The sequence below is a fragment of the Natator depressus genome, chromosome 5, assembly GCF_965152275.1.
Source record: "Natator depressus isolate rNatDep1 chromosome 5, rNatDep2.hap1, whole genome shotgun sequence".
Taxonomy (NCBI): Eukaryota; Metazoa; Chordata; order Testudines; family Cheloniidae; genus Natator; species Natator depressus.
Window position 1 is genome coordinate 38,423,891 of NC_134238.1, and position 22,001 is coordinate 38,445,891.

General features: G+C 43.4%; 1 protein-coding gene across 4 annotated transcripts in view; it reads left to right on the forward strand.

Annotated features, from left to right (window-relative positions):
* Positions 1 to 22,001, forward strand: part of ZSWIM6 (zinc finger SWIM-type containing 6) — a 170,464-nt gene that overhangs the window by 84,098 nt on the left and 64,365 nt on the right. For 3 of the 4 annotated variants that reach the window (XM_074952604.1, XM_074952601.1, XM_074952603.1), the window contains exon 2: positions 2,597 to 2,953. In XM_074952604.1, the coding sequence (XP_074808705.1) occupies positions 2,632 to 2,953 (322 nt within the window). In that variant the 5' untranslated portion in view covers positions 2,597 to 2,631. Of the gene's footprint in view, positions 1 to 2,596; positions 2,954 to 6,736; positions 7,731 to 8,645; positions 8,838 to 22,001 lie in introns of those variants that run through there. The other variant, XM_074952602.1, reaches the window with a different exon arrangement.

Consider the following 22,001-nt stretch of genomic DNA (forward strand, 5'->3'; position numbering starts at 1 on the left):
CGTTTGTTGTTAATGTACAAAGAGAAAAGAGGGCAAAATAATGCTTCATAACTTAAATACTAGTATGTTAAGACATGGCTGATTAGGAACGTCTGTATTTTAGGCTGCAATAAAATGTGATAGTCTTTTTTGTTTAAACCCGCTGTCGTCCTACAAGTGTAATGTATTGCTCAGATCAGGATCTTATTACTAATGTTAGCATTTACAGACTTTTACTGGAAAAAAATTTATGATGTCCTAAAAAAAAATGCCTTTTCTATGTCTGTCCAACATGAGTAGGAATTTAAAATACTGTTTTTTATTTTTAATCCAAATATTTCTCAAGAGACCTTCACCTTCCCAAAAAAACAGTAACTATTTAAATTTGAGATTTAATTATATGTTGTTAAGTCAAACTGATAACATTAGGCAAGATCATTTGTAGCACAAGTTTTTCCAAACAGCCATGCAGACCATTTGACCTTTTATCTTATTCCTATTGACATTGATGGGAGTTTTGCAGTTGATGTCAGCAGGAGTAGGTTGGTATCCCTTAAGCCTAATCTGCATCACCATTAGTATTCAAGTTCTAGGTATTTTCTAAGTACATAGATGAAGACTGGAAATCTCTCCAAAGTAGATAGGGAACTTGATAAAAGAAGAATCTTTCTATAAAAGCAGCTGAGCCAACTGATCTAATTTGTATTCATTTGTGGTAAAGGAACACATAGTTTAAATACTGTATTTGAAACTGACTAATGTTTAACCATTACATTAAAGTAATATGTCCTGAATATTTTTTTTAAAAATCCTTAACTTTTTTTTTTAAGGGGTTTTCTGCTCCTTCTGTATTTTAGTGCTTTGGGTGGATCTGAGAGCAACAACACAACATATTTGAGGCTTGCTCTTGCTCCCATCCCTTTCTTTTCCATGCATGTTCTAGCTTACTGTCTCTTCAGTTTCAATGTCAGCTCTGCTATTGCTGTAACTGGCAAACATCGTTCTCGAAAGCCTGGGTTAGAGTGTGAATGTGACGCTGAGGAAGGTATCAGAATAATGGAACTGAATGCAACCCAAACTGTGATGCTGACTATGCAAAGTGATGTCAAATGTACAGTGTAAACAAATGGAAAAAATAGGGTGTTTCTTCTAATCTTTCGGTTCTTGTAATTTGAAGGGTTTCTTGTAACAACTGTAGGCTCAAGGTTGTTGGCCAGCATCATGATTTTTCCAGCTGACTTAGTGTCTTTTTTGGTGCTGCAGTTTTGCTAACCATATTTATTTCAGGAAGAGTGTTTTGAAATCAGTTTTTAAAGAGTATTTGTTTTAAAGAGTATTTGATATTCTTCCTCAGCTATAATAAATGTGTATGGTAGTAACTTTTTCTGGTGCTCATGCTGATATATGACATTTGATATTCAATATATCCCAGAGTCTTGGAGAAAATTTACTGAGCCAAATTTACTGTTTACATAAATGAGTGCATTCCATTATAATGGAGTCACACCTTTTGCTTATGCTGTTGATGAATTTGGCTCGTTGCACGTAAGATCCATTTCCATGGTCATAAACAAAACAAAAAAACTAAAGTACAGCATAAAGGAATCAGGAAGATAAAATAGTAACAGATTTAAAAATCATGTTTTTCATGAGGGAAAAACAAAGGTGGGTTGAGCACCGACTCACAGAAGTACAACCTTTGTAATAATGAAATACTGATGCAACAGGCAACTTGGGGGTGGAGGGGACTTGCTATAAATATCTATTGAAGCAAATAATTTTTTCCCCATATAAGACTGACCCGTTCCTTTGCCCCTTTCCTCCACCACAGTACAGAGGAAAGTGAGTTCATAATGCAAACTACTAAGCATTTGAATGTTATTTCTAGTACAGAATTAGAAGGATATCTTTTCATATATTTTTAGTAACTGTAGAACTTTCCATCTCCAAAGTGCAGTACAAACATTAACTAATTTTACCACATCATCCCTGGGAGGGTAAGCATTAACTCCAGCTTACTGATGATGAAATGAAGATAGAAAGGTTAAGCGACTTGCATAGCAAGTCGGTGGTAGAACGGAAATTAGGACTCAAGAGTTTCTGATGACAAAGCGTGTGCGCCATATAATCAGAGAGCACCTCTCTCACTTACCAATAGAATGTTAAAACTTGCTTGTAGATGCGGTCTGTACCTGTGGAGTTTAAAAAAAATTATTGTTGTAAGAATTTTCAAGGTTACTGGGGAGGCTTGCCACTGGTGTGATCAGGCTCAACTCTTTCTTTCTATATTTCTTTTGCCAGAGTGAACGTTTTGTTGATTACCAAGCTTTTATGAACATTTATACAAAGGGCAGGAAATGCTTCTTGAAAAGCTTTTTGACTGCATCAGTAGGCTTTCTTGGATATGAAAAAGGCATTTAGAACACAATAAAGAACGTATTTTGTATATGTAGCCATGAAAGCTAGATCTTTTTTTTTTTTTTAGAAAAGAAAAAAAGATGCATTGCATTTCTCAAAAGTAGATAATTGCTTTTCTTTGTTTAAAAAGAAAAAATGCTTGACAGTGAGATTATAACATTTTACTGAATAATGTAAGGTCTCTTGTTTTCTTGCACAGGTTTCCACTTGAGCGGCACGGTGACAGATCCTGCAATGCAATCGGAGCCAGAAACTGTTTGCAAGGTAGCTATCAGCTTTGATCGTTGCAAGATTACCTCAGTGACCTGTAGCTGTGGAAACAAGGACATATTTTACTGTGCACACGTTGTGGCACTCTCTTTATACCGGATCCGCAAGCCAGATCAGGTCAAACTGCATCTTCCCATTTCAGAGACACTCTTTCAAATGAACAGAGACCAACTACAAAAGTTTGTACAGTATTTGATCACAATGCACCACACAGAAGTTTTGCCAACAGCTCAGAAATTAGCAGATGAAATTCTTTCTCAGAATTCAGAAATCAATCAAGTCCATGGTAAGTTTAGCAACTGCTTTTCCTTGTCTTTCCTTTGTTCACCCGTTGTTTGTTTTCTTTACCTATTTTCTCAACTCCATACAAAAAAAATGTATGTAAATGTGGATCATTATTCTACCATTACTTTAAGATGGCTTTGAAAAAAACCTGCTAGTTTGCAAGAGAAACCATGTATAAGCAATAAGAATGATCTATATTGCAATATCTTATAACTAATGTAGCAATGTAGTCTGCCATATTACAATCATATATTTGTTTCTGCTCTTCTTTCTACAGCCATCTTTTTAACAATACCTATTTTTCAGTAAATGTACTGACTATGTTTTTAATAGTTTCTCTTTACTGTTCATCTTTGAAATTCTGCTTATCCATAGCTTCATTTCTAAGGCACTTTTAAAAGAAGCGGAAAAACAGATAAAATCTGTTTTTAATTTTCTTTCATTACATTAAGTTTTCTGCGGACCTTTTTGTTTGGGTTTTGTTCTGCATTGGAGTCAGGAGAGGAAATGAGAAAGGATAGTGTATTAAAAATATCAGGCCAATTTTCAAAAAACTGTTCTAGCCTAGCCTAATAACATTAGGTGCAGTTGTTCGGTGAGGAAGCATATTTGACTTACTTTGTTCATTAAAGTGCCACTTGGTTTTGTTCTGCTATAGTGCCCAGTATGTAGGGACTTTCCAAACATTTACGAAGATTGGCCCCTGCTCATAGGAGCTTTCAATACAAGGACAAACAAGTACACAAACGTCAGAGTAAAAGGAATGAGAATATGCAATTTGTATGTACAAGTCAATTTGATTCCCTGGAGGCAGCACAGCACAAGTGGATCTTTCAGGTGGACCAAAATCTGGACATGGGAGGGCCTTCCAGATGGGAGCCACATAGAAGGCACAGAGAGGATTGTTTGAGAATCAGATGGAAAGGTGAAGTTGGGAGCAATGGTGGGGTGGAGAAGATTCGGGGACAACATGACACTTGACAATGCAGGATAACTAACTAGGGTGGGGAGAGTAATATGTGGCGCTTTGACGGTGTTGACCAGAAGCTTATATTTGATAGGCTACTGGATGGGAAGCCAGTGGAAGGACTCGGAGAAAGAAGTTAAATGATCGAGGAAGATGAGTTTAGTGGCAACATTTTATCTGGGCTGCGGGAGGGCTGTGTGTGTGTGTGTGTGTGTTTGGGAGGCCGGAGGAGAGGATTAATCAAGATGGAATATAATAAGAACCTGAAATGAGAGCATTGGCTGTGAAGGTGGAGAAAATAAAGGACTGATTAGATGAGGAGGAAGAAGCAGAAGGATTTGGAAATAGCATTAATGGGTGGGGCAAAGGATTGGAAGAGTGAAAAATAATGCCCAAGTTGTGGGTCAGAGTGACATGGAGGTTGGTGGGATAGCCTACAGTGATAGAAAAGGGGGGAAGAGAGGGATGCTGAAAGGAGGAAAAAGGTCAGAGAGGTAAGAGGACAGCTGGGAGAGGAGCAGCAAGCATCTTAAAGTCCCATGAGGGTAAGATGTCAAAGAGGAGAAGCTCCGCAGTAACAACAAAAGCAGTACAGGGGTCAGAGGATGAGGCTAGAGTAGAGAGAGCTGGGATGCTGTACAAAATTAAAACTGTAATTATACTAATCCTAGATACATTGGCCTAGAAAAACCAGCCACTGTATTCAGTTTGAAGTGGGGCTCCCTTCCAATTGGAGGAGTACTTAACTTCTAACATGCCTTTTTAAATGTTTATTTTAAAACTGATATTGAAACCAAAACAATAAAAACAAAAGAAAACAAAGGTTGTAAAGCACTAAACAAGCTTTTGAAAGTGTTCATTTAAGTGTATGGGTAGGATGGGTTAAGAGATCTATAAAACTAAAATGTTTGTCAGCTTGTGTGCATTGCAATTACATTTGCCTGAAAACTATAGCAATAAGCCTATTTTAATTGCCAATATAATTATCTAGTAATCAACAGTGGCAGGAATATACAAGTAGGAAATCCAACTTCAAATCCAAACAAACCAAACCAATGATCCACTACAACCTGTTAAGAATGGTTTACAAGAAAAGGGACCTGTACCTCAGAAAAGGGTTTTAAAAAAAACCAACAGAAAAACAAACTATATCCCTGATTTTTAAAAAAAGATATTTACCAAGTTAAAATGGATATAAGTTTCTGTTAAGGAAAAGTAGAACTTTCTAATATACAGCAAATAAAGAGTATTCCAGCTGCACATGCTCTCAAATCCAGAGTTTTAATTGTTGTTTCCTCAAGTTTTTTATTTGAAAAATATAAAAACCTGTTCCACAAAACCTATTAAACAATTAGTTTTGAGTTCTAACCGTATTGACGAACAAAAGGGTAAAATGACTATCCAATCTGCCACATCCCCGTTGCCCTTAAAATGAACTTAGCTAGTTCCCAGAACAAACTTTTTTTTTTTTAATAGCAAGTGTGATATATACTCTGTTTCGAATGCAAACCATGTCTTCTGCATTTGTATTGCCATGGACTGATTACTAAAATATCTATATACATAGATTTCACTGGTCACCTTTGTATTAAGATAACTGTTCACAGATGAATGCTGCTGAACACTGTTTAGAGCACAAGTTGCAGAAGTCGCCTCCAAATCTGATTATGGCATGTCTTGAAAGTGCCATGCTGCACCTCTTAATAAATGGAGAGTGATCTTGGGGTGACATGGTCAGAACAATTGAGCCAGGAAGATAATTTTGGCAGCCGCATTTTGAATGGATCTGAAGGGGACAGCATAGCTATCAAAGATAAAGAAGAGGCTTCAGTGGTGAAGATGAGGCAGGAGTTGCCTGGAGGAGAGACTGAACTTTGCAAGCCTAAAGCGGGAAGAAGGAGCAAAACTTGGACATGGCCTGGGTATGTGAATCTATAGAGAGCAGAGTTAATGACAAGGGTATGGTTATTGGCTTTTCCCTTGTCAAGTGTCCTAATCTAAGTGTTACCTATCTGACAAGCTCCCATTCGCTTAGTGGCTGACACTGGGGATTGAATTGGGGACTTCTTAAGGCACAAGTCCCTACAGCTTGAGCCAAAGAGACAGGCACTGTAACAGAGGGCTGTAACTGACTTGTCTGTTGTGGTTTGGGCACAAGGGAGAGCACATAACACGCTAACCAGTGGGTTACCTGAGCATTGACTGTGGTCAGTACCAGGTTGAAAGGCCTTCAAGGAACACTGAGGGTAGTGCTGATGGTTCAGTAAGTGGCTTCTTCTTGGTTGGTATTGCTCTAATCCTATAAAACTGGTTTGTGAGGTCATTGTGCTGTTTGAGATACTGTCCTTTTTAAAATGAGGCCAAGTCAATGCTAGGCATACTTTGCTAGTGTAGGTATATTGGCTAAGTGCTCCTGGTGTGGATGCATCTCATACGAGCAACACTGCTAGTTCTAGCATGCCTACCCTTTCTCCCCCAAGGGAAATAAGCTAAATCAGCAGAAGTCCAATTTTCCAGTATGACTGTGTCTACACTATATGGGCTTTTGCTGCCACAGCTAGCTGTACGGGTCGCAAATTACACCCCTTACCAACATAGTAATGCTGGCAAAAAATTGTAGTATAGACATGGCCTGGAATGTAGAACTGGGGTCCAAGATCTTGTATGCCTGCCAACACTTGCTCTTTTTTTGAAGGACTGAGTGAGAAAACAAATATTTTGCTAACAAATAGGAACTTCCCCTCTCTTGGATAAGTACAATTAACATGTTAATACAGCTGTCCTAGTTGGTTCCATTTGCAGAACTATACAGGGCTTATCTGTAACTTCTAAATGGACTTCTTGTCCTAAATCATGTAGGACAAGTTTTTCTAAAGCCTGGTCTACACTAGGAGTTGAGGTCGAATTTAGCAGCATTATCTCGATTTAACCCTGCACCCATCCACACAATGAAGCCCTTTTTTTCGATTTAAAGGGCTCTTAAAATAGATTTCTTTACTCCACCCCCGACGAGGGGATTAGTGCTGAAATCGGCCTTGCCGGGTCGAATTTGGGGTACTGAGGATGCAATTCAACGGTATTGGCCTCCGGGAGCTATCCCAGAGTGCTCAGTTGTGACCGCTCTGCACGGCGCGCTCAACTCAGATGCACTGGCCAGGTAGACAGGAAAAGCCCCACAAACTTTTGAATCTCGTTTGCTGTTTGGCCAGTGTGGCAAGCTCACCTGCACAGGTGGTCATGCAGAGCTCATCATCACAGGAGACCATGCATTCCCAGAATTGCCGATGAGCTCCAGCATGGACCGAACGGGAGGTATGGGATCTGATCACTGTATGGGGAGATGAATCCGTGCTGGCAGAACTCCATTCGAAAAGACGAAATGCCAAAATATTTGAAAAAATCTCCAATGGCATGAAGGACAGAGGCTATAACAGGGAACCGCAGCAGTGCCATGTGAAAATTAAGGAGCTCAGGCAAGCCCACCAAAAAACCAGAGAGGCAAACAGCCATTCCGGTTCAGAGCCCCAGACATGCCACTTCTGTGATGAGCTGCATGCCATTCTAGGGGGTGCAGCCACCACTACCCCCACCCTGTGCTTTGACTCTGCCCAAGGAGTGGGAGGCAACACGGAAGCGGGTTTTGGGGGAGAAGAAGATGAGGAGGAGGTTGTGGATAGCTCACAACAAAGAAGCGGAGAAACCGGATTCCCCAACAGCCAGGAACTGTTTATCACCCTGGACCTGGACCCAGTACACCCTGAAGCCACCCAAGGCGGGCTCCTGGACCCTGAAGGCAGAGAAGGGACCTCTGGTGAGTGTACCTTTGTAAATATTATACATGGTTTAAAAGCAAGTGTGTTTTAATGATTAATTTGCCCTGGCATTTGTGGCCAGAACAGCTACTGGAAAAGTCTATTAACGTGTCTGGGGCTGGAGCGGAAATCCTCCAGGGACATCACCATAAAGCTCTCCTGGATATACTCCCAAAGCCTTTGCAAAAGGTTTCTGGGGAGGGCAGCCTTATTCTGTCCTCCATGGTGGGACACTTTACCACGCCAGGCCAGTAGCACGTAGTTGGGAATCATTGTAGAACAAAGCATTGCAGCATATGGTCCTGGTGTTTGCTGGCATTCAAACAACATCCCTTCTTCATCTCTCTGTGTTACGCTCAGGAGAGTGATATCATTCATGGTCACCTGGTTGAAATAGGGTAGCTTTAGTAAGCGGACATTCAGAGGTGCCCGTTCCTGCTGGGCTGTTTGCCTGTTGCTGAACAGAAATCTTCCCCGCTGTTAGCCACATGGTGGGGGAAGGGGTGAAGCCATCACCCCAGAGAATTGGGTGTGGGGGGGGGGGAGTAGCTGATTTCTGCTGCATGTGAACCCAGAAACCGCAGCCCCTCCTTTTAAATTGCCAACCCATTTTTAATGGCCAACCCAACAGCGGCTACTTATGGGAAATGAGGGCGCTGCTGTTTGAAACCATTCCTACATGTTATGAAGGTTAAAGAAGCCGAAAGCTGCCTGCAAGCCAAATTCTGTTGCCCGGCCCTGAGTGAGTGATCTCTCACACCAAACCGGCATACCCTCAAGAGGCAAAATGCAACCTTGTAATGAAAGCACATGTGCTATGTAATGTTAACAGCAAGGTTTACCATGAAAGAGTGTACCCATTGTTCTATAAAATGTGTCTTTTTAACTACCACTCTCCCTTTTTCCTCCATCAGCTGCATATGTTTCTCCTTCCCAGAGGCTAGCAAAGATTAGAAGGCGAAAAAAACGCACTCGTGATGAAATGTTCTCTGACCTCGTGCTGTCCTCCCACACTGACAGAGCACAGCAAAATACGTGGAGGCAGACAATCTCAGAGTGCAGGAAAACACCATATGACCACGAGGAGAGGTGGCGGGCTGAAGATGGTAGGTGGCATCAGCTTGCTGAAAGAAGGCAGGAGTCAATGCTCAGGCTGCTGAAGGATCAAACTAATATGCTCCAGTGTATGGTTGAGCTGCAGGAAAGGCAGCAGGAGCACATACCGCCACTACAGCCCCTGTGTAACCAACCGCCCTCCTCCCCAAGTTCCATAGCCTCCTCACCCAGACACCCAAGAATGTGGTGGGGGGGCGGGGGCGGGCTCCGGCCACCCAGCCACTCCACCCCAGAGGATTGCCCAAGCAACAGAAGGCTGGCATTCAATAACTTTTAAAGTGCTGTGTGGCCTTGTCCTTCCCTCCTCCACCACCCCTCCCGGGCTACTTTGGCAGTTATCCTCCTATTTATGTGATGAATTAATAAAGAACGCATGAATGTGAAGCAACAATGACTTTATTGCCTCTGCAAGCGGTGATTGAGGGGGGAAGGGGAGGGTGCTTAGCTTACAGGAAAGTAGAGTGAACCCGGGGGGGGGGGGGGGGAGGTTCCATCAAGGAGAAACAAACAGAACTTTCACACCGTAGCCTGGCCATTCCTGAAACTGGTTTTCAAAGCTTCTCTGATGCACACTGCCTCCTCCTGTGCTTTTCCAACTGCCCTGGTGTCTGGCTGCGAGTAATCAGCGGGCAGGCGATTTGCCTCAAACTCCCACCCTGCCATAAACGTCTTCTCCCTTACTCTCACAGAGATTGTGGAGTGCACAGCAAGCAGCAATAACAATGGGAATATTGGTTTTGCTGAGGTCTAACCGATTCAGTAAACTGCGCCAGCGCGCTTTTAAACGTCCAAATGCACATTCTACCACCATTCTGCACTTGCTCAGCCTATAGTTGAACAGCTCCTGACTTCTGTCCAGGGTCCCTGTGTATGGCTTCATGAGCCATGGCATTAAGGGGTAGGCTGGGTCCCCAAGGATAACGGTAGGCATTTCAACATCCCCAGCAGTTATTTTCTGGTCTGGAAAGTAAGTCCCTTGCTGCAGCTGTTGAAACAGACCAGAGTTCCTGAAGATGCAAGCATCATGTACCTTTCCCGGCCATCCCACGTTGATGTTGGTGAAACGTCCCTTGTGATCCACCAGTGCTTGCAGCACCATTGAAAAGTACCCCTTGCGGTTTATGTACTCACTGCCTTGGTGCTCTGGTGCCAAGATAGGGATATGTGTTCCATATATGGCCCCACCACAGTTCATAGAATCATAGAATATCAGGGTTGGAAGGGACCTCAGGAGGTCATCTAGTCCAACCCCCTGCTCAAAGCAGGACCAATCCCCAATTAAATCATCCCAGCCAGGGCTTTGTCAAGCCTGACCTTAAAAACTTCAGAGGAAGGAGATTCTACCACCTCCCTAGGTAACGCATTCCAGTGTTTCACCACCCTCCTAGTGAAAAAGTTTTTCCTAATATCCAACCTAAACCTCCCCCACTGCAACTTGAGACCATTACTCCTTGTCCTGTCATCTTCTACCACTGAGAATAGTCTGGAACCACCTCTCAGGTAGTTGAAAGCAGCTATCAAATCCCCCCTCATTCTTCTCTTCTGCAGACTAAACAATCCCAGTTCCCTCAGCCTCTCCTCATAAGTCATGTGTTCCAGACCCCTAATCATTTTTGTTGCCCTTCGCTGGACTCTCTCCAATTTATCCACATCCTTCTTGTAGTGTTGGGGCCCAAAACTGGACACAGTACTCCAGATGAGGCCTCACCAATGTCGAATAGAGGGGAACGATCACGTCCCTCGATTTGCTCGCTATGCCCCTACTTATACATCCCAAAATGCCATTGGCCTTCTTGGCAACAAGGGCACACTGCTGACTCATATCCAGCTTCTCGTCCACTGTCACCCCTAGGTCCTTTTCCGCAGAACTGCTGCCTAACCATTCGGTCCCTAGTCTGTAGCTGTGCATTGGGTTCTTCCGTCCTAAGTGCAGGACCCTGCACTTATCCTTATTGAACCTCATCAGGTTTCTTTTGGCCCAATCCTCCAATTTGTCTAGGTCCCTCTGTATCCTATCTCTGCCCTCCAGTGTATCTACCACTCCTCCCAGTTTAGTATCATCTGCAAATTTGCTAAGAGTGCAATCCACACCATCCTCCAGATCATTTATGAAGATATTGAACAAAACCGGCCCCAGGACCGACCCCTGGGGCACTCCGCTTGACACCGGCTGCCAACTAGACATGGAGCCATTGATCACTACCCGCTGAGCCCGACAATCTAGCCAACTTTCTACCCACCTTATAGTACATTCATCCAGCCCATACTTCTTTAACTTGCTGACAAGAGTACTGTGGGAGACCGTGTCAAAAGCTTTGCTAAAGTCAAGAAACAATACATCCACTGCTTTCCCTTCATCCACAGAATCAGTAATCTCATCATAGAAGGTGATTAGATTAGTCAGGCATGACCTTCCCTTGGTGAATCCATGCTGACTGTTCCTGATTACTTTACTCTCGTGTAAGTGCTTCAGGATTGATTCCTTGAGGACCTGCTCCATGATTTTTCCGGGGACTGAGGTGAGGCTGACTGGCCTGTAGTTCCCAGGATCCTCCTTCTTCCCTTTTTTAAAGATTGGCACTACATTAGCCTTTTTCCAGTCATCCGGGACTTCCCCCGTTCGCCACGAGTTTTCAAAGATAATGGCCAATGGCTCTGCAATCACATCCGCCAATTCCTTTAGCACTCTTGGATGCAACTCGTCCGGCCCCATGGACTTGTGCACGTCCAGCTTTTCTAAATAGTCCCTAACCACCTCTTTCTCCACAGAGGGCTGGCCATCTACTCCCCGTGTTGCGATGCCCAGCGCAGCAGTCTGGGAGCTGTCCTTGTTAGTGAAGACAGAGGCAAAAAAAGCATTGAGCACATTAGCTTTTTCCACATCCTCTGTCACTAGGTTGCCTCCCTCATTCAGTAAGGGGCCCACACTTTCCTTGGCTTTCTTCTTGTTGCCAACATACCTGAAGAAACCCTTCTTGTTACTCTTGACATCTCTTGCTAGCTGCAGTTCCAGGTGCGATTTGGCCCTCCTGATTTCATTTCTACATGCCCGAGCAATATTTTTATACTCTTCCCTGGTCATATGTCCAACCTTCCACTTCTTGTAAGCTTCTTTTTTATGTTTAAGATCCGCTAGGATTTCACCATTAAGCCAAGCTGGTTGCCTGCCATATTTACTATTCCTTCGACTCATCGGGATGGTTTGTCCCTGTAACCTCAACAGGGATTCCTTGAAATACAGCCAGCTCTCCTGGACTCCTTTCCCCTTCATGTTAGTCCCCCAGGGGATCTTACCCATCCGCTCCCTGAGGGAGTTGAAGTCTGCTTTCCTGAAGTCCAGGGTCCGTATCCTGCTGCTTACCTTTCTTCCCTGTGTCAGGATCCTGAACTCGACCATCTCATGGTCACTGCCTCCCAGATTCCCATCCACTTTTGCTTCCCCCACTAATTCTTCCCTGTTTGTGAGCAGCAGGTCAAGAAAAGCTCCCCCCAAGTTGGCTCGTCTAGCACTTGCACCAGGAAATTGTCCCCTACGCTTTCCAAAAACTTCCTGGATTGTCTATGCACCGCTGTATTGCTCTCCCAGCAAATATCAGGAAAATTAAAGTCACCCATGAGAACCAGGGCGTACGATCTAGTAGCTTCTGCGAGTTGCCGGAAGAAAGCCTCATCCCCCTGATCCCGTGGTCTATAGCAGACTCCTACCACTACATCACTCTTGTTGCTCACACTTCTAGACTTAATCCATAGACACTCAGGTTTTTCTGCAGTTTCATACCGGAGCTCTGAGCAGTCATACTGCTCCCTTACATACAGTGCTACTCTCCCACCTTTTCTGCCCTGCCTGTCCTTCCTGAACAGTTTATAACCATCCATGACAGTACTCCAGTCATGTGAGTTATCCCACCAAGTCTCTGTTATTCCAATCACGTCATAATTCCCTGACATCACCAGGACCTCCAGTTCTCCCTGCTTGTTTCCAAGGCTTTGTGCATTCGAGCACTTGAGAGAACCTGCTGATCTCCCCTCATTCTCAGTATGAGGCAGGAGCCCTCCCCTCACAGACGTTCCTGCCTGTGCTTCCTCCCGGTATCCCGTTTTCCCACTTACCTCAGGGCTTGGGTCTCCTTCCCCCGGTGAACCTAGTTTAAAGCCCTCCTTACTAGGTTAGCCAGCCTGCTCGCAAAGATGCTCTTCCCTCTCTTCGTAAGATGGAGCCCGTCTCTGCCCAGCACTGCTCCCTCATGGAACACCGTCCCATGGTCAAAGAATCCAAAGCCTTCTCTCCGACACCACCTGCGTAGCCATTCGTTGACTTCCACGATTCGACGGTCCCTGCCCTGGCCTTTTCCTTCCACGGGGAGGATGGACGAGAACACCACTTGCGCCTCAAACTCCTTTATCCTTCTTCCCAGAGCCACGTAGTCCGTAGTTAGGGAATCCCACTGCAGCAAAGCCATCCACTATGACCTGCACATTTCCCAGGGTCACTACGCTTGATATCAGCAGATATTTGATTGCGTTGGCTACTTACATCACAGCAGCCCCCACAGTAGATTTGCCCACTCCAAATTGATTTCTGAGTGGTAGCTGTCTGGCGTTGCAAGCTTCCATAGGGCTATCGCCACTCGCTTGTGAACTGTGAGGGCTGCTCTCATCTTGGTATTCTTGCGCTTCAGGGCAGGGGACAGCAAGTCACAAAGTTCTATGAAAGTGCCCTTACGCATGCGAAAGTTTTGGAGCCACTGGGAATCGTCCCAGACCCGCAACACTATGCGGTCCCACCACTCTGCTTGTTTCCCGGGCCCAGAATCGGCGTTCCACGCCATGAACCTGCCCAATTGACACCATTGTAGGGGGCTGTACTTTGTGAGAAGTCTATGTCCATGTCCTCATCACTCTCGTCACCGCGCTGCAGTCGCCTTCTCCTCGCCTGGTTTCGCTTATCCTGCTGGATAATGCGCACAGTGTTTATAGTGCTCATAATTGCCGTGGTGAGCTGAGTGGGCTATGGCGTCTGCACTGAAAAAAGGCACAAAATGATTGTCTGCCATTGCTCTGACGGAGAGAGGGGCAACTGACAACATGGCTTACATGGTTGGTTTACAGGGAATTAAAATCAACAACGGGGGTGGCTTTGCATCAAGGAGAAACAGAATGGCCCCCTCAAGGATAGAACTCAAAACCCTGGGTTTAGCAGGCCGTTGATTTCACGGAGGGAGGGAGGAAGGGGGGAGAAAATGAATACAAAACAAATCCGTTCTATTTCTTGTTGTGATCCACTTCATCTATCTTTATACATCTTGTTGGCAGCAGACAGTGCAGTACGACTGCTAGCCATCATCATCTCCTGGGTGCTCATTAGAAGACGGTGCAGTACGACTGCCAGCAGGACTGAATGGCCATGAGACAAAACTTAAAAGGGAAATGACCTGGCTGAGTCACTCTCATGTTTGCCCAGGCGCCTCTGACTGACCTCACTGAGGTCGGCTAAAAGAGCACCCTGGAGTACAGCGATGATGGCTACCAGTCATACTGTACTGTCTGCTGCCAAAAGGCAATGAGCTGCTGCTGTGTTGCAATATAGTACTGCATCTGCCAGCACCCAGGAGACATACAGTGAGCTGAGCAGGCTCCATGCTTGCCATGATATGGCATCTGCATGGGTAACCCAGGAAAAAAGGCGCGAAAAGATTGTCTGCTGTTGCTTTCACGGAGGGAGGGAGGGAGGGAAGGATGGGCCTGATAAGTACCCAGAACCACCCACAACAATGTTTTTGCCCCATCAGGCATTGGGATTTCTACCCAGAATTCAAATGAGCGGCAGAGACTGCGGGAACTGTGGGTTAACTACCCATAGTGCAATGCTCCAGAAGTCGATGGTTGCCTCAGTACTGTGGACGCACTCCACTGACTAAATGCACTTGGAGCATTTGTGTGGGGACACACACAATTGACTGTATAAAAACGTTTTCTACAAAACCGACTTGTATAAATTGAACCTAATTTCGTAGCATAGACATAGCCTAAGTCTAGATGATATACACCCAAGAGTTCTGAAGGATCTTATCAATTACATGGCTAAGAAAAATCATGCAATGTCATTAAGAAACTTAACTGCACCAAAGGATTGGAGGGTAACATATGTTGCACCTGTGTTTTATAAAAGACTCTAACGATCCAGAGAATTACAGACCAGTAAGCCTTCTATACCTCGTAAATTGACTTAAAAAACCCCACACTATATAGGTAGGGTCGAAGCAGTTTCGCCAGACACAACTTGCCTTTGTAGAAACCAATCTGATAGAATTCTTTGAATGTATGAAGTGGTGCATAAAAGAGAACCTGTTAACCAAGAGACTAATTAGTAGTGGTGTGGTAACCTCTGTAGACACTAAATAGTCCCTTGTGAGGGATAAAATATTTTCCTGGATAAGAAACTGGCTAAAAGACAAAACAAAGTGATCATTTTTCATCATCGGGAAGCAGAATACGAACTGCAGGGTGACTTGAGGTTTCATACCAGAACTGGTGGTTGGTTAATGATCTGGAAGAAATGGGGTAAGGAGTGTGGTGGCAAAAACTGCAGAAGACAAAAAATTATTTAAGTTAGTTAAAACCAGAGAAGATTCTGAGGAACTCCAGAAAGCCCTAACCAAGCCAGGTGAATGGGAGACACAACGGCTGATGAAACTCAGTGTTGATAAACACAAAGTAATATGTGTTAAAGGGAAACTTGAACGATTCAGACAGATTACGTGGTTCAAAATTAACAGCAGTGACTCAGAAAAAGAAGCTAGACATCATTGTGGACAGCTCAGTGAAGATCTCAGTTCAGTGTGCAGTTATACCTTAAACAAGTAAAATGCTAGGATTCATAAGGAATGGGGTGGAGAATGATACAGAAAACATTATCCCTTTGTACAAATTAGTGGTTTCCCTTCATCTGGAGTACTGTCTGCAGTATTGATTACTGCATCTCAAAAAGGATATGGCAGAATTAAAGGTGATTCAGAGAAGGGTATGAAGAATGAATAGAAGCATGGAAAAAATCTCATATGAAGAGACTGAAAATATTTGGCCTGTGTATTTTGGAAATGAAACTAATAAAAGGACACCAGATAAATGTATACAAAATAATGCATGGTCTAGAGAAGGTAGTTCAGGAATTTCTGTTCTATGAGACAGGGAGCACCAGAACAAGGGGACACTTGATTATTAAGTATCAGAGGGGTAGCCGTGTTAGTCTGGATCTGTAAAAGCAGCAAAGAGTCCTGTGGCACCTTATAGATTAACAGACGTATTGGAGCACAAGCTTTCATGGGTGAATACCCACTTCGATGGATGCATCCGACAAAGTGGATATTCACCCACGAAAGCTTATGCTCCAATACGTCTGTTGGTCTATAAGGTGCCACACGACTCTTTGCCGCTTTTAATGATTATTGAAAGGTGTCCAGTTCAAAACTGATAAAAACATATGCTACTTCACACAACTAGACTGGACCTCATTGCCACGGGGTGTTACTGAAGCCAAGAATTTAGCAAGATTTTGAGTGATTGGACATGTATAGATAACATGAATATCCAGTTATAGTAGTTAATGTGAGGAAAGTGTTTTGGGAGGTTTTTTAAGACTATATTGAGGGTTAGGGTAACACTTTTTTTTATGGAGGACTGATTAACCCACAGCTGCCTACTATGGCATTTCTTGCAACTTCTTCTAAAGCATCTGATGCTGGCCACTCTCAGATATTGAGTTAGATGGATCACAGGTGTGATCCAGTGTGGCTATTCCTGTGCTACTGTGTACTGATTAAATAGGCACAAGTGTTCCTCCCCACAAAGTGTTTGAAATTTATTGGCAAATGAAGTGATTCAGGTATAAGTTTGAAGCATTTAGGAATCAAAGATATAATGTAATTGTGACTGTTAATTTGATCGTATGTTGATTTTATATAATTCAAATGGTGCCTCTAAAGTAATTCAGTTTAATTCTGACTACACTTTTATAAAAGTTAATTACCATGCTGTTGTGTTGGTAAGGGTACAGAATCACTGCAGTCTGATAGGCTAAAACAATTCCATTTTTGCTAACTTCAAATTAAAGCATGCTTTTATTTGAAATTGTATTTCTATGCCCTCATCCCCTCCTCTTAATGCTGTCATCAGATGACACTTAAAGGTTTAAATGATCTACTGTTAATTTTATGAATATTTTTACAAATTTAAATGTATCCAAAAAGTTTTTGGAAAGTGTAGGGGACAATTTCCTGGTGCAAGTGCTGGAGGAACCAACTAGGGACAGAGCTCTTCTTGACCTGCTGCTCACAAACCGGGAAGAATTAGTAGGGGAAGCAAAAGTGGATGGGAACCTGGGAGGCAGTGACCATGAGATGGTCGAGTTCAGGATCCTGACACAAGGAAGAAAGGAGAGCAGCAGAATACAGACCCTGGACTTCAGAAAAGCAGACTTTGACTCCCTCAGGGAACTGATGGGCAGGATCCCCTGGGAGAATAACATGAGGGTGAAAGGAGTCCAGGAGAGCTGGCTGTACTTTAAAGAATCCTCGTTGAGGTTACAGGAACAAACCATCCCGTTGTGTAGAAAGAATAGTAAATATGGCAGGCAACCAGCTTGGCTTAACAGTGAAATTCTTGCTGATCTTAAACACAAAAAAGAAGCTTACAAGAAGTGGAAGATTGACAAATGACCAGGGAGAAGTATAAAAATACTGCTCGGGCATCCAGGAGTGAAATCAGGAAGGCCAAATAACACTTGGAGTTGCAGCTAGCAAGAGATGTTAAGAGTAACAAGAAGGGTTTCTTCAGGTATGTTGGCAACAAGAAGAAAGCCAAGGAAAGTGTGGGCCCCTTACTGAATGAGGGAGGCAACCTAGTGACAGAGGATGTGGAAAAAGCTAATGTACTCAATGCTTCTTTTGCCTCTGTCTTCACGAACAAGGTCAGCTCCCAGACTGCTGCACTGGGCAGCACAGCATGGGGAGGAGGTGACCAGCCCTCTGTGGAGAAAGAAGTGGTTCGGGACTATTTAGAAAAGCTGGACGAGCACAAGTCCATGGGGCCGGATGCGCTGCATCTGAGAGTGCTAAAGGAGTTGGTGGATGTGATTGCAGAGCCATTGGCCATTATTTTTGAGAACTCATGGCGATCGCGGGAGGTCCCAGATGACTGGAAAAAGGCTAATGTAGTGCCCATCTTTAAAAAAGGGAAGGAGAAAGATCCGGGGAACTCCAGGCCAGTCAGTCTCATCTTAGTCCCTGGAAAAATCATGGAGCAGGTCCTCAAGGAATCAATTCTGAAGCACTTAGACGAGAGGAAAGTGATCAGGAACAGTCAGCATGGATTCACCAAGGGCAAGTCATGCCTGACTATCTCATCATAAGGGGCAATTAGATTAACTGGCTCTGTGGATGAGGGGAAAGCAGTGGACATATTATTCCTTGACTTTAACAAAGCTTTTGATATGGTCTCCCACAGTGTTCTTGCCAGCAAGTTAAAGTAGTATGGGCTGGATGAATGGACTACAAGGTGGATAGAAAGCTGGCTGGATCGTCGGGCTCAACGGGTAGTGATCAATGGCTCCATGTCTGGTTGGCAACCGGTATGAAGCGGAGTGCCCCAAGGATTGATCCTGGGGCCGGTTTTGTTCAATATCTTCATAAATGATCTGGAGGATGGTGTGGACTGCACCCTCAGCAAGTTTGCAGATGACACTAAACTGTGAGGAGTGGTAGATACACTGGAGGGTAGGAATAGGATACAGAGGGACCTAGACAAATTAGAGGATTGGGCCAAAAGAAATCTGATGAGGTTCAACAAGGACAAGTGCAGAATCCTGCATTTAGGACGGAAGAATCCCATTCACTGCTACAGACTAGGGACCAAATGCCTAGGCAGCAGTTCTGCAGAAAAGGACCTAGGGGTTACAGTGGATGAGAAGCTGGATATGAGTCAACAGTGTGCCCTTGTTGCCAAGAAGGCTAATGGCCTTTTGGGCTGTATAAGTAGGGGCATTGCCAGCAGATCGAGGGACGTGATCGTTCCCCTCTATTCAACACTGGTGAGGCCTCATCTGGAGTACTCTGTCCAGTTTTGGGCCCCACACTACAAGAAGGATGTGGAAAAATTTGGAAAGAGTCCAGCGGAGGGCAACAAAAATGATTAGGGGACTGGAACACATGACTTATGAGGAGAGGCTGAGGGAACTGGGATTGTTTAGTTTGCAGAAGAATGAGGGGGGATTTGATAGCTGCTTTCAGCTACCTGAAAGGGGGTTCCAAAGAGGATGGCTCTAGACTGTTCTCAGTGGTAGCAGATGACAGAACAAGGAGTAATGGTCTCAAGTTGCAGTGGGAGAGGTTTAGGTTGGATATTAGGAAAAACTTTTTCACTAGGAGGGTGGTGAAACGCTGGAATGCGTTATCTAGGGAGGTGGTGGAATCTCCGTCCTTTGAGGTTTTTAAGGTCAGGCTTGCCAAAGCCCTGGCTAGGATGATTTAGTTGGGGATTGGTCCTGCTTTGAGCAGGGGGTTGGACTAGATGACCTCCTGAAGTCTCTTCCAACCCTGATATTCTGTGATTCTATGTATCAGTGAAGAGTACTAAAGCATGGCTTGAATAAGTGGTTTGGATAGGTTTGACTGAAGATAGAAACATTGCTCAAAAATGAGGAGTGGGGGAAGTGGACAGGTTTAAAACATAGATACTGTTTGTATTTTAACCAGATTTGATGGATGGTAGTTCCTGAGCAGTCTGCACTATACAGGCTTTTTTTTTTTCCCTGTGCCAGAGTCTAAAAAGTCAGAACCCTTGTAAATGCAGGTTTGAAAGAGAAGTGTAAGCTCCTTGTTTCACTCTCACTTTCAAATATTGTTCTTTTAGAGTGAAATTTCTACACTTGCAGCATTCTGTTCAAAGGTTAAACTTAATTCAAAAGCTCAAACCAAGTTGTTTGAGATGTTTTAAGCAATGTCAACAAGAAAAATGTCTAATAGTCTTCAGAAATTTAAATTTTAAAAATAAAAATGATTCTTCAGCTCAGAACTTGAAAATGGGTTAGTTTTTAAAAAGGTAGCTTTTCATTGTCATAATAGTCTGTGGAGACCAGCACCTTTCTGAAATTTGGTTCAGGAATATCATAAAAGATGTTTGAAAAAGACATACTGCCCATGCATGATATTTTTAATTATATTAAACATTTTGCTTTTAAGCCATAGAAGCACATATTAAAAATGTATATCCTTATTCATATACTGAACATGTTTGTGTATATGTAAATTAAAAATGGCCATAAATGCATTAACTAAAATCTATTTTAAAGACCAGTCATGACAGATAAGTTAACTAAGCCTGAGGTGAGGAGGGAACAAATATATATGAGTGTCTGAACTGACACCATTTAATTACAGGTTTTTAAATATTTCATATAATTAGTGCATTTCACTTTCAAAGCTCAAACGTATGCTAATTAATCCTCATGAAACCTCTGAAGCACATAAGTAATATTTATCCCCAATTTACAAATAGGGAAAGGGAGTTGGTGTTGGTGCTAGGATTAAACTCAAGAATTTCTGGCTCTCAGTTCTGTGCTCCTTCCAACAACAAACAACACTTCATTACAGATTTAGAGGTTGTTTGGGCCTTCAGCTATTTTAGGCAAGTGTATGGCTGCCTTTATAATGTAACCCCCGTTTCCTCCGTGGGGACAAGCAACACTCACCTGTGTGCCTGGGCTCCTGATATTGTTGACAGAAAAAGAGATCTTGAGTATACCAGTGGTGGTGATGTATAGGTGGGAATCCTCTATCTCCTACTCTGCTGCAGTCCTTTTACTTGTAAAGGAAATTAAAAATGGCAGTGTATCCACCGGGCTGGGCCCTGTACACACTAAATTGGAGCCTCCATGAATAAGCGTATTCTAATCCATGCAATGGGTCTAACTAAAAAATACCAATTATAAATAATATACACCCAGTATACATTTAGATTAAAGTTAACATACCTTTATTTAACAACGTAAGGAAACACGGTATAACAGACTGAGATTAAATGTCACTACTAATTGAAGTTAGTGGGTGTGGCAGTTTCATCAATCGATTTAAAAAAATAGTTTACAGTAGTAAATAAAATTTATCTAACGTGCATTAAAACTGCCACCATTTAACCCACCCCTGAGTGGACACTCCTCTGGACTTCAGAGTTCTAAACACTTGTTTGTGTGGGCGTGCTTGGAGATCTTGAAGCTGAAGACAACACTTCGTTGGTCCAGTGAATCAGTCCAGCCAAGGCAACAAGGGGCAGAACATTTCTAATTTTGGATCCTTTCAAGCTGCGCACCCCTTCTGAAGATTGGAGTTGTTTTAATCAAATGTCAACAAACTTGGGTTCTGGTTTGATGAGAAGACCATTCTGCTCTTCTCAGACTCAGACAACTCCTTAAAGGCTTTGCTATGCCCCTTTCCTTGCAAGTACTTTCCCAAAAAAGGGTGGTGGTTACTCACACTGCCTTCACTGCAGATCCACCTCAGTCAGCTCTGGGCACAACAACAGTCTCTGCCTTGCTTCCAATGAAGCCAACAAGTCTCTTAGGCTCCCTGCTTGCTCAAACCCCCAGCAAATTTTCAGTAGTTGCTTCTAGCTTCCTAGCAGCAGTTGAGCAGCAGCTCCTGGTATGGACAAAGCTCCACAAAAGCAATCTCATCGCCTCTCCAAAATAGAGTCTATCATTTGCTCTCCCTAGAAGAAGTCTCTCTCTCCTCCCAAGGCATCATGGGAGTTGTGGACTCCAAGTTTGGATTACAGTGCTCAGGATCTTCCCAATTGGAACACTCTCTCAATTGAGTTCAGAGGCCCCGTTAGTAAAGGGTGCCTACAATAAGCAATAGGAACCATGTTTTTTGTCTTAAACTCAGTTTCCGCTACTGCTTTAAACTACTACCCTCGCTAATTAAAAAAAAAAAAATCCTATCTATTGCTCTGAATGGGGGGTGAGGGAGAGAGACACTGGTTACTCTAGTGTGTACTCTAGTATGAGTGAATGTAGTACACTTGAAAAGTACAATTGAGTGCCCTGGAGAAAAATCTGCTGTTTATCCACAGAACAGGGGTGGCATGGGTAGTGGCAATTCAGG